At 45.2% G+C, this 12,930-nt stretch overlaps 1 protein-coding gene across 12 annotated transcripts in view; it reads right to left on the reverse strand.

Annotated features, from left to right (window-relative positions):
- OBSCN (obscurin, cytoskeletal calmodulin and titin-interacting RhoGEF) overlaps nucleotides 1–12,930 on the reverse strand; it is a 271,127-nt gene that overhangs the window by 168,887 nt on the left and 89,310 nt on the right. For all 12 annotated transcript variants that reach the window (XM_090047900.1, XM_090047898.1, XM_090047895.1 and 9 more), the window contains exons 20-22: nucleotides 7,457–7,723; nucleotides 6,113–6,225; nucleotides 4,960–5,113 (exon numbers count right to left, since the gene is read on the reverse strand). In XM_090047900.1, coding sequence (XP_089904026.1) covers nucleotides 4,960–5,113; nucleotides 6,113–6,225; nucleotides 7,457–7,723 — 534 coding nt within the window. The remainder of the gene's footprint in view (nucleotides 1–4,959; nucleotides 5,114–6,112; nucleotides 6,226–7,456; nucleotides 7,724–12,930) is intronic.

A 12,930-nucleotide genomic window follows, 5' to 3' on the forward strand; every position in this document is an offset into this window, starting at 1 on the left:
CCTTCTTAACTTTGCAGAACTCAATTATCTTTTTACACAGCAGCTTTAAAAACAATGCGATTAGATCTTACATTTTAATCTAAAGCTGCTCCCTTGCTACTTTGCATCTCCTTCTAGGGCATGATAAATTTTACAGCTACTATTGATACATTATCACCTATACGTGTATTTCACAGGGCATGATAGACATATTTAATAGATACTATTGATACCTAGATTTATGCATGGATCCATGTCAATATACCTAGTGGAGCAAAGTGGGTCATAAAACAGGGTACAATTTGGTGCTAAATAGACACTTGGGCCCTTTAGCACAATTCCTTGTAGGACCTTTTCCAGGCTTCAGAGAATACAAACACATTCTAGCACAAGGGCGGGCAATTATTTTGGGTGAATGGCCACTTACTGAGTTTTGGCAAGCCATTGAGGGCCACATGACAGGCAGCCAGGGGCAGCTAAATATTCATTTTCTAAATTTTTTAGGGGCCCTGCAGGCCAGATACAATGACCTAGTGGGCCACATCAGGCCTGCAGGCCACATTTTGCCCACCCCTGTTCTAGCAGACAGACGTTGGTCAGTCATCATAACCTCTCTCCCCGTCAGAAACAAACTGAAATAAAAGAATGCTATCTACAGTAATGTGACCTTGTGGTGATTACGGTTGGCATGAAGAAGCCTAGGAGTCATCTGCCAGAGAAACTTAATCACCTGTGTTACCTGTCAGCTCCATGTTCTTGGGGAGCCCTGACACAGGACACAGACTGTCTGACTCACAAAGAATCGCCCCCCCCCACCTAAACAGAAACTGATTAAGATGCAGTGAGAGACACACCTAAAACCCTCCAGATCAGGGTGACAGAAGTGCAACAACTGCTCTAGGGCTCATTTGCATCGGAGATGGGAACAGATGACCATTCATTTACATGAGAGATGGAGAACAGAAAGCCTGAAGCAGAGACTGCAGTGAATTCTGCGATCAGCCAAGCAGGGGAGCACTGCACGATGGGGAAGCTGTGCTCCAAATGCTGATCAACCCCCATACCCAGCTCAGCACTTATCAGACCAGTTCTAATCTGGATTTACAAAGGACTTTTCCCCTCCACACAACCCCCCCCCGCACGTCTAAGCAAGAAGTAAGTTTACTAGGCATCTCGGGCCGGACATTCCCGGTCCCACTAGGGGAGGCCTGTGTAAACTGAATTGGCTACAACTCGGTTGCCGGGTTAGAGAGCGCTGAGGCAATAACCGAGTCTGAGGGGGTACGGGCAACATTTGAACAATGGCACAGGGTTCGTCACAGCATCCAGCCTGTTGGAGCCCTGACCACAAGTGTTGTCATACTTTTCCCGAGGACGACTGGTGGAAATCCTCTCCACAACAGGTTATGAACACTCCAGTAAGTGCCTTAAGTCTGTTAAAAGACTGATAGTAAGATCTGGAAAAGCCAGGCTAAGCTGAGGCTTGTTCACAGCAAGTAAAAATCCAAAACCCTGATGCTGCAAGCTATTGTTTCTGAAGACACCAGGCGATGTCCCGTCAAGTATATCTGCTATCCACAGGAATGTCAAGCTGGCTCCAAGTAGGTGTTTCCTGAGTATCCATCAAGTTCCTGAGATGCTCCGCCCAGATAACCCCTTGTCAAGAGAAAAGACAATTTGATTTACACTATTGAGAATGCTTGAAAGAAGCTGAACTGGGGGTACAGACATCTGTAAAAGCAGCAGCAGTGTGTGCTGACACCACCCGCTTTCTCCTGGAGAGGCGGCAGGAGGCAGATCGTCTCCCTTCAAGGATCGTGCTGAGATCTTTGACCTGTCGGCTCTGCGGCCCGAATGCCTGGGACTGGCGAGATCCCAGCTCGCTCCCTCTCTTCTCTTCTCTCTCTAAGCACAGATTTCTGAACTTGAACTGTATTAGTTAAGCTTGAGCTAAGTCTCCCCAAATACTGAGTGAAACCAGGGTATACTGTGACTGTTTGTGTTTGTTTTCCTTTGCATGTCTATCACTACCAGTGTCGATATATAGTTCATCTACTTAGCAATAAATAACTTTTATAGTCAAACTGGTGGTAACTGGGTATATTTTGCCTTCTTTACTTCTCTTTTCCCCACTTGCTCTGCAGCAGTGCCCCTCTTACCTAAGCTAAAGATCCCTGTGCAGCCCAGAAATACTGTGGGGTCTGCTCATCAAGAGGCTAAAAGATTGGGACGTGCTGAGTTTGAAACACATCAGGGGATCAGCTTGTACAGGCTGATTGACCCGGTTTGGCTCAGACGTGCCCTGATGAACTGAATGCTGGCCCATGAGGGTGTCAGCTGGACACCCAGCTGGATACAGAGGTATTCTGTTTAACTGTGTGCTTGTGTCTGGCTGTGGTTACTGTTGCTCTGATGAACTGATTCTTGGCATATGAGGGTGTCAGCCTGTCCATGCTGATCAACCCGGCCAGGTCAGGCGTGTCACGTTAATCTGTGTGTGTGTGTGTGTGACTGATTTGGGGACTGGAGGAACCCAGCCCCACTGAACTGAGTCCTGCAAGACAGCTCCAGTGGGGGTGAGGGCTTGCAGAAGGGAGAGATACAGCTCCATACAGAAACACCAGTAACACACGCAGCACACTGACAGAATTACCCAGACCCTAGCCCTAATAAATGAGCACACCCCAAAGTAGCGGGCAAATCTGGTAACACCTGATCATGAGCCTTAAGATGGTTTCCATTGCAGATCAGGGTGAAGTTGAGCATTAGCTGAGCAAGGTGAAGGAACTTGTACAATGCCAATGTGCATCTTAACCAGTAACTCGATAAAGGCACAGGCCCAATTCCTACTCCTAGGCTGTATTGTGGCTGCTTTGCACAATTAGTGGAGGTCAAGTTAACGGATGAGAGGGACTTGGGGGGTCATCACTGACCACAAGATGAACATGAGCCTGCAATGTGATACTGCGGCTAATAAAGTGACCAAACCGCTGGCGTGCATCCATAGATGCTTCTCAAGCAAATCCCGGGACGTCATTCTCCCCTTGTACTCGGCCTTGGTGAGGCCGCAGCTGGAGTACTGCGTCCAGTTTTGGGCTCCACAATTCAAAAAGGATGTGGAGAAGCTTGAGAGAGTCCAGAGGAGAGCCACGCGCATGATCAGGGGTCAGGAAAACAGATCTTACGACTACGGGCTGAGAGCCATGGGGCTCTTTAGCCTGGAAAAGCGCAGGCTCAGGGATGATCTGACGGCCACCTATAAGTTTATCAGGGGTGACCACCAGGATCTGGGGGAACGTCTGTTCACCAGAGCGCCCCAAGGGATGACGAGGTCGAACGGTCACAAACTCCTGCAAGACCGTTTCAGGCTGGACATAAGGAGGAATTTCTTTACTGTCCGAGCCCCCGAGGTCTGGAACAGTCTGCCAGCGGAGGTGGTTCAAGCACCTACACTGAACACCTTCAAGAGAAACCAGGATATCTATCTTGCTGGGATCCTATGTCCCCAGTTGACTTCCTGCCCTTGGGGCGGGGGCTGGACTCAATCTTCCAAGGTCCTTCCAGCCCAAATGTCTATGAAATCTATGAAATAGTTGGGTACCAGAAGAGCCGCCTGAGGGTTCAGGGCCACCAAAGTGACTCCTATAATATTTCTTTCCTGCATCTATCACAGCAGATGTAGCCTATGAAAACTGGCTGTGAACAGGGCTTCCCAACAGCTCAATGATCCATGGCTCTTCAGCAACGGGTCCTGGAAGCTATAAGAAACCAGTTCACACGAGAACAACCTAATCTGTGGACAGAGATGGGTCTCCCACGCAGCAAGGCCCAACTCCGAGGGAGGGGAAAGGTAGCCTATTCCTTCTAAGCACTCTCCTTTCCAGCAAGTTATGTCAATGGCCACAGCCTCGGTTGGCTTTTCATAACCATAATGAAAAACATAACTTCCACTTAGAAAAATAATGGCTATCGGCCCAAATTCAGTCCTGCAGCTTGATTGTGATCTCACTTGCGCAGGTGTTCAAACACCGGTTGCTTCTGTTTTCGGTTCTAGCGACACTGGAGCGAGACCCTTCTGCAAGCAACGCCATCCTCTGCTTTCCTGTCCACTGTATCCTTTCACGGCCCTTAGGGAAGTGCCCAATGCGCCCTGAATGACTCTTAACTGTCTACAATTTCCTTTCTGGGCTCACAGGCAAGCAAGCTAGCGTTGAAGCTCCAACAGACCCAATACATTTACTCAAAAAGAAAAAGGGAGTTTAATAAAGGGCAGGAACGGGACATTTTGAAAAAACATTCAGCTTAACGTGAGTGGCCGCACGATGGCAGCACAGAACAAGCAATGAAAAGAGGCTGCAAAAATGTAGCTGGGAAGTGATATTTCCAGACCCCTATTACAATCAATCCAGTAACCTGCCGTTCACATCTGAAGCTTCAGAAGAAAGTGGGAAGTAGCATCAGGTATCTCTTAAACGTCATAGAGGACAAAAGCTCCCCTTGGCAAAGTAATGAGCTAAACTCCTAAAGCATGAGATGTGACTACCTTATCTAATCTTATCTTAAAGGGGCACACATGCAGAGGTCCCATGTCCATTTCCATCCACTTCTTACTTAGGCAAACTCCCTCTGCTTCAAGGGAGAAAGCTGAACTTGAACGTGCTAGTCCTGGCCATTAGCCCACTGCTACGTAGGATGGTATTCTGCTATTTTGCCACTCATTTGTCATCACCAGTAAGTTATAAAAATCTAAAGACAAGGTTAAAAGTAAGATGGAAAATGACTGATTCCCATGAGGCATGGAAGAAAGAGTTGACACCTATTTATTCAGGGAAAATGCAAACAAGGGCGAATGCTCTAGGCACTTCCTTGCTGGGAAGGGAAAGCTGATCTCAGCCACCAGGGACCCCTGTCCTGATCTGGCTGTCAGATAATGCAACTGCACCCCACATCTGGGGCATTTCTTCTTTTAGCCAAACTTACCATGGACCCTTAGGTTAGCTGAAGTCTTGTCATCCCTTGCATCACACACATAGGTTCCTTGGTCATCACATTCACACTTGTGAATAATGAGGCTTCTCTTAGTTCCTTGGGAAGTAATTCCCATTTTTTTACCTTGCCGCAACTCAGATCCATCCTAAAAGAAAAGGACCAATAGCAAGGCATCACTGCTTGTCCCTTACTTTGCGCATGCACTTATTTCTCATTGACTCCAGTGGGATTTCAGCACAGATATAAAGTAAAACACATGTATAAGTGCTGCACTGAACCGCGGTCAACCTGTGGCATGGGTGCCACAAGTAGCATGAGCAACCTCTGCGTGTGTGGCACATGGACGACTGGGGAGGAGATGGGCAGCACAGCTGCAGAAAGGAGAGAAAGCAGAGCAGGAAATCAGGCAGGAAACATAGGGCAGGAAGCAGAAAGCAAAGCAAGAGATCACAAGGAGCAGAGCACAGAACAGAAACAGAGCAGCACACCAGGCAGAGGAAGAGGAGCAGAGTGCTGCTTGGGGAAGGTACAGGGCTAACTTGTAGCATGCCTGCCAAAAAGGTTGGTGCCTACTGGACTAAAGTATGCATTTAAAATGCCTGGCTGCACTAGAAATGAAGGGTACTCATCAAAACAGCATGCAATTCAGCCCTGTAACAGACCTGAGGCAGGGCACTTTTATCCCTGTTTTACAAAGGGATCAACTGGGTTTAAAAGATATGCAACAAGCCCAAGGCCAGACAAAGGACCATTGGCAGAGTGCAAATAAAACCCAAGAGTCCAAGATGCTCATCCTGAACTGTAACTACCTGTAACACTGCCTGAAAGCTAAAGGAGGTAGAAGAAACCTGGACTGATCTGCCTCAGCATTCCCCTTAAAAATGCAACACAAATCTGCAAATCTGTTAACAGTCCAGAGACGCCGACCATGTGCCCCCATAGAAACATCCTTAAAGATCTGGGAAGTAAAATGTTCCCAAAATACGTCTGACCCACTGGGCAGGTAACGAGAGCTGAGGAGCTTTGGTTAATGGCAGAGAAAGGCCCACTTCCAGCTGCTTTTGAGTTCAGTCACTGCCTGCAGGGGGAAAGGGATCACATTCGGAAACAGGACGTAAGATCGTCTTGTCTGCAAGCTTTGTACCTTTAACCACTTGACATTTGCATTAGACCTGGAGAGCTCACACTCGAACTTTGCCTCCTCCTTGGCAATGGCTTCCACATCTGTCAGAGGCTGGATTATTTTCACAGGCAATTCTGCAAAGCAAAAGAAAATACAGTCAGGGGCAAGTGAGCCTTGAACAGGTTCTTTATTTTTTATTTAAAAAATCATTAAACTGTGTTGAGTGCACTTGCTGTTGGTTCACCATCCTTTTTTAATTTATATAATATATATCATTGCTATGACTAATCGTTACTTGTTCAACGAAAATACCATCGTGGCTTGGACTCAGGCCCAAGGGATGATAAGCAAGTACTGTGCCTAAATAACTGTTCTCTGAGTCTAACCCATCTTAATGGCTATACATAAAGATGCAAAGGATCAAAAGTTCCCCTGAAACAATAGTACTACAAGTTACTCATAACCACAGAAAAGAGAACGGTTGTCAGCGGGGATCTTCTGGAGAGAGTTAAGTAAAGATCAGACCAGCAGAAAGTAGGAATTGTGTACACAATGAGGGAAAGATTTGTTCTTATTTTGTATACTCTACAGCACAAAACATCTTCTAGGTATTTATAATGGATAATGATGATATGTGGCAGGTGTGAAGAGGTAGTAATTCATCTCAGCTTTCTTATTTTCTTTTGCACCTCAACAGTAAATAAGGAGCATAAGTATAGAGTATAAATATAAATGCCAATTGGCACAAACTGCAAAACAGAGTCACAAAACTAACTGAAGTTTCAGTTTGCTGACAGCTTATTAACAAAAAAAATGTTAAGTTCATTTTGGATTGAGCCAAAGAAAGCTTTTCAAAACGTTAGGAGGAATGTAAGTTTTTTACAAAATAATCAGTTCAAACAAAATATTTCATTTGAGTTGAACCAAATGAATTTGTTTTTAATTTTCAGCGTTCTTTAAAATAAGCTTGGAGGAGATTTGAAACAGGAAGTCATTTTTTCCACTTTCCTCTTTGAAAATGCCCAAATATTTTAATTTAAAAAAAAAAATTCCCCTGAAAAAACAGTTTGGCAATACTGACCAAAAAAAAAAAAAAAATCACCAAACATTTCAATCCCTGAAGCTGAACTCATGTAAGGTAGGCGGGGTGGGCGGGGAGGGGTTGCTTTGGCTGAAAAAATAAAAAAGCAGAATACTGATAGGTATGGCCCTGAAAACATCAGCTACTAGTGATGAATCTCTCTCTTGCACACACACGCACACACATGCATGCACAATCACTGGTAATGTATCTATGGCTCCAGTGCTTACTGAACTACAGATGCACAGGGCCAGGTAGAGCTCCAGACTGCAGAAGCAGGATACCTTTTATAGTGAGTCTCCCTGACGTATGGATGCCTTCTGCCTTGAAGGAGACAAGGCCTGCATCTTCCAGCTTCAAGGAGGAGAGTTTCAAGAAATGCCTCTTCCCCTGGACCCTCACTTCAACGTTCGCCCCTGGTTTCAGCCTCACGCTGTCCTTCATCCAGGTTCCTTCCACGTCCTCGTGAGACAGCTCGACCTCAAAGGTGGCTGTTCCTTTTTCAGAGACTTCCACTGGCTTCAGGCCTTTCACCAGATTGATTTGCCTCACTGAAAAAATACAAACGTGGAAGAGTTGGTTATGTTGCATTGAAAGGAAAGACAATCCTCTGCTCATTCTCTGTAGATAGACCACATCAAACAAACACTGTATTTTCCTACGTACAACAGACACACTTCCCCTCCATCATTCAGCTGCTGGAAATTGGTGTGTGCATTATAATCAAGAAATATGGTGACAACAGGTATCACCCCCCACCCCAGCAGGAGGCTCTTAAGGCGATATCTCTTTTTCTTCATTCTTTCAAAAATAAGATGTATATTTTATTCAGAGGCACGTGTCTATGATGTGAGAAAATACAGTATTCTGTCTCTGGTCCTCAGTATAACAAAGTTATTGTTCATTAAGTATGGAAGCATGTCACCGAGGATCCAGCCCCTAGCCCTATTGAATAGCATGATCTTTGCTGCTGAGATCAGTGGGTTAATCCAACAGAATGGGTCCATTGCTCAAGAAGCTCAATATCATCCACGCTGATCTTTCCAGAATTGAACTTGACCCCCATGAGCTTTGACGTAGCACTCGCATACAGGAACAGAGAAATTGCTGTTATGGATTAGACTCGCCACTGAGATGGCAGCCACTACCAAAGGAGTCGTATTCAAGTAGAGCAAGAAGGACCCTCGGGGCATCATCGCATCCAACCCCTGACTGAAGGTAAACCCTCTGTCCCTCTGCAAAGTCCCAATCCTCTTTCACAGGAGCTGGGCAGCTGCCTGGTGGGGCGGCAGGGGATGGAGTCTGCTCCCACCAGCCAGCGGTGGTCTGCATAATTGCTCCAGATGGATTTTGGTGTCGCAGTCCCTCCGCTACCGGAAGAGGGCCAAGGGATCCTTACAGTGATGGATCCTGGGAAGCAGAGCACTGCTACTCCATGCCTCAATGAAGCAGGCATCTGTGCTGCACCACGGACAGTGCCCAACCTAGAAGGTGTCCTGCGCAGTTTTGGACCGGGGCATCCCTATGTGTTGGACAAGATGACTTTAGAGTCCCCTTCCAGCCCTGCGATCCTGTGGCTTGAAATCCTGCTCCTCCTCTGCCCCGCAGAACTATATTTGTTCGACTGCCAGGACCTTGCCCAGGGACAGGAGGGCAGGGGCAGGACTTTTTCCCACAGGCATCTGATGAACGGATGATTTCTGGGGTTTGCTCTTTCGCTTCCTACTCTCGGCCCGAGACTCTACACTGCCTGCCCTCTAACAGCCACACGTGTCCTTGACTTCACATTTATGTGTATATAATTGAAACAGAGGGGTCTTGCGCTCGAAGCCACGAGACATTTCAAAAGCCTCCTGTGTACCTGTGATGGTGATGACCTCCCATCTAGGTGAGTGGCTATGCCACCACTTGGAAAGGGGAATGCGCTGATAGGCAAACAGGGGATATTTGGAGGAGGAGAAGGGATTCAAAAAACACCAGCTCAGACTTAGCAATGCCTCAACAGTCAACCCAAGAGCTGACTTCCACAGCAAGCCAGCCCTGGAAAGAAGGGCCTGGAAAGAAAATAATGTCTCATTTGGCAGATATCGTAAAAATGACACACGGCTGAGGAGGGGGGAAGAGCTTTTACAGGATTTACTTTAAAAGGGAATAATCTGAGTTAGAACAATGTCCAGAGATGCAAAAAACAAACTTCACACACAGACTCTCAGTATTAATAACTTAATGTAACTGGCCTGATTCCACTACTGTTCACACTCCTTTTATGCTGGTGAAACTCAATTCAGATTAGTGCTCACCTAACTGAGAGGAGAGCAGGTCAGAACAAGATTTTAAACAAAAACAGGCTCTTAAAATCAAGCCTTTTGCCCAAGATTTGGCCCTTAAAGACAACGGCCCAATTTTCAAAATTGCTGAGTTCTAAAAAAGGTTCCTTTGCCTGTGGTGTGAGCTGCTCGGTACTCTACTTTTGAAAAGATAACTATTTATTTAAATGCCTAAATATGGACTTAAGGGCATCGCTGCAGGCTTCTGATTTTTAAAACCTCACTGGGAAACCAGCAAGAGATCAGAATGACAATAGTGTAATAATGCATAAAATCTGGCTGCTATCCTGTTCCCTAGAAATCTTGCCCTTTAAGTAAGGCACGTCTGATCATAGGCAAAGAGAAGCCTTTTAACAGCAGCCGGTTGTGATGGACCTCCCTGCCCCACCAGACAGAAACATAGAAAAGTAGGGCTGGAAGGACCCTCAGGAAGTCTTGTAGTCCAACCACTTGCTCATGTTAAGCTAATCCCTGTCTAAAACCCAGGTAAATGTCTAATGTGCTCTCTTATAAACTTCCAGTAAGAGATTCTCCAACCTCTTTGGAAAGCCTATGTCTCATAGCCTGAACTCCCATCATAATGAGGAGGTTCTTCCTAATAAAATGTTTCTTCAGAGCTGTTCCTTGATATCACAGGGGTGCTTCCTCTTTGACCAGCTATAGTTCCTCAAAGATCAACTGGGATAGTCTCAATTCGGTTTACAGCTTCTTGTGTAGCCAGCTCCCATGTACACTGCCCAGTATCAATGGACACCGCAATTAAGAGCTATATCATGTGAAGACATTAGGTGTAGGTGATGAAGGGGCAAGCAGGGCTTTTGCACAAATAACACACACACACACCCTACATACGCCTCCATTTCAGGTCGTGAATTCAAAAAGATGTAATGGGCGAACTCATTGTGTGCCAAAGCCAAAGGAGTAAACCACTCATGGCACCAGTTAAAAGCAGCCAACCTCCTACCGTCTCAGTAGTGGGTGAGATGCCACTGCCCTTTGGATGGATTTTGTTTTTAAGAGTCATCTGTGACAACTAGCCAATGCCTAGAAAAAGAAGTAACAGAAGCCACAGCTTTAACATGGCAACAAGGGCAAAATGCTTCGCTGGAAGGAGTGCCAAATGTCACCTATAGACTGGAAAATGCCTGGAGAGACTCTGCATGCAAGAAGACAGAGGATCAGACCGTGTTCTCTATACTCAACAGTATTATACGCTCACTGCCAGTAAGGGCACAGCTAAACAGACCGGCACAATCAAGACAGAAGACCAGGGACTGCAGCCCATAACTACCTGGCATGGCACAGGTCTTCACAGGTCTGGTCTAAGCTACAAAATTTTGTCAGGCATACCCTTGTTGGCTGCAGGGCAAGACAAGATCACGACCCTTGGACAACATAGCCATGCCGGCAAAATCTTAAAGACAGCCAGGCTTTTCTGAGTTTAGCTCATGTCATTCAGGGACGTAATATATTTATGCCGGTGTAACTATTTTGGATGGATGGACAGATGGACAGGGTCAACTGTAACATGGACAGGTCCCAGTGTCTCCAAGAAGGATACTTCCAAAGACATCCATTCCCACCCACATGCACCAACACTGGAAATGCAACAGGGAGGCTATTCTGGGGTTGCTCCACATCCCTGCTCCCTGGCACAGTGGATGTCTTGAGAGTAATTGGAGAGGGAACATGTCTGAAGAGGCTTCATATCTGCTTTTCTAGGTCAGGCATATACATGCAGAGGCAGGTAGGGGCAGTGTTGAAGGGAAGATCCCTGCCTGGACACAGCATGCACATACCCAGTGTGTCCAGGAAGCTTCTTTCCACTGCAAATGTTAAATGGGCACTCGGGTCAAAGATGTCTTTAAAAATGTGAATTTTTATTTATGTGAATATATGTGAGTTGCACCCCCTAAAATTATTCAAATTGAGAGATTTTTAACTATTGAATTTGTTGCCTACTTTTTATATAATTCCTGTTTTAACTTAAATCTCAGTTCACTTTGTATCAGCCTCCCTTTAGCTTTTTCCCATGAACTTTCAAGCAAGCTGATGAGCACATACGCTCACAGAATATGCATGTATGTGTAAGAGTGTGTATTTTTCTTATTATCTGCATTGGCTAGACTACCTGCAAGACCTACATGATGGTAGCGCTCCATTGTACTAAACACTGGACCTACGCATGGTTAGAAATAAATCTTGCTGTAAACAGATCACAGGCAATGATTATGATCTACATTTTGCAGGTGAGGAATAGAGAGATTAAACTCGACTACGGTTACGTGTGAAATGAGGACTAAAACCTCAAATCAAACTCAAGATCTCTGAATTCCTAAGCCAACAACTTAACCACATAAAACCACTTAATCACATAAAACAAATATATGAAACACCATGTCTCCAAATTGAAGTAGTATCGCATGACAAAGGTGAAGAAGCCCTTGTTCTTGGCATATCAAGTATTAAATGTATTTATATGTTTGCTGACTGATCGACCACTTCATGCACCACTCTGCCAAAGAGACGTGGTAAGAATGAACCCTTAGAGGTTAAAAGAGAAAACAGAAGACAACTCCTTTTAATAACCCCCAAATTCAAAATAATCACCATCTGCTCACAGATGGACTGACAGGAGAAACAGAAGCCAAATCCCCTGAGGTTTTTCACTCATCTCAATCACCTATGCTGATTATTATTTGAAACTTATGGCAGCTCAAGCAAGACTCATTGGTTTCATTTTTATTTAATGATTTTCACTTTATCGCAGTCTTGCAGTGTTTGGCTGCAAGATCTGTGAGCTGTACTTGTGGCCTAAAAAAGGTTGTGAATTATTATTTTTAGTTTTACTTTTTTTAGTATTTTTTTTCCAGAAGCCGAATTGTGATCAAAGTTTGTATAACCAATTTCCCCCTTCCAGTGCTTTCTCAGCTTAAAAAGTATATAGCTCAAGTGGGCTACAATGAGGCCAAAATCATGTGAAATCAAAGCAGAAATAAATGAATTAGGACTGATAACAAGTCAAAGGCAGGAACAAAAGAGGATGCCTTCTATTATACTTAATTGCCTTTCCCCTTCAGCTGAAACTCTAAAGTCTATTGAACACGGGTAGCTTATAAACATACATACATACATACATATATTTATATACATACATACATATACACACACACACACACACACACATACACACATACACACACACACACACACACATAGGGGTGTAGGTTGTGGCCATGTTGGTTTAAGGACATGGGTAGACAAAGTTATTTGGGTAAATCTGATATCTTTTATTAGACCAACTCAAATAGCTGGAAAAATTCTTCTTTGCAAGCTGACAAAGAGCAACTATACCTGAAAGCTTGCAAAGAAGATTGGCGGGCAGGAAGGGGAGGGGGGGTCGTGGTGGCCCACCACGGGTGGAAGAGCCG

Source organism: Crocodylus siamensis, chromosome 5 (assembly GCF_052110815.1).
Source record: "Crocodylus siamensis isolate JL-2025a chromosome 5, ASM5211081v1, whole genome shotgun sequence".
Taxonomy (NCBI): Eukaryota; Metazoa; Chordata; order Crocodylia; family Crocodylidae; genus Crocodylus; species Crocodylus siamensis.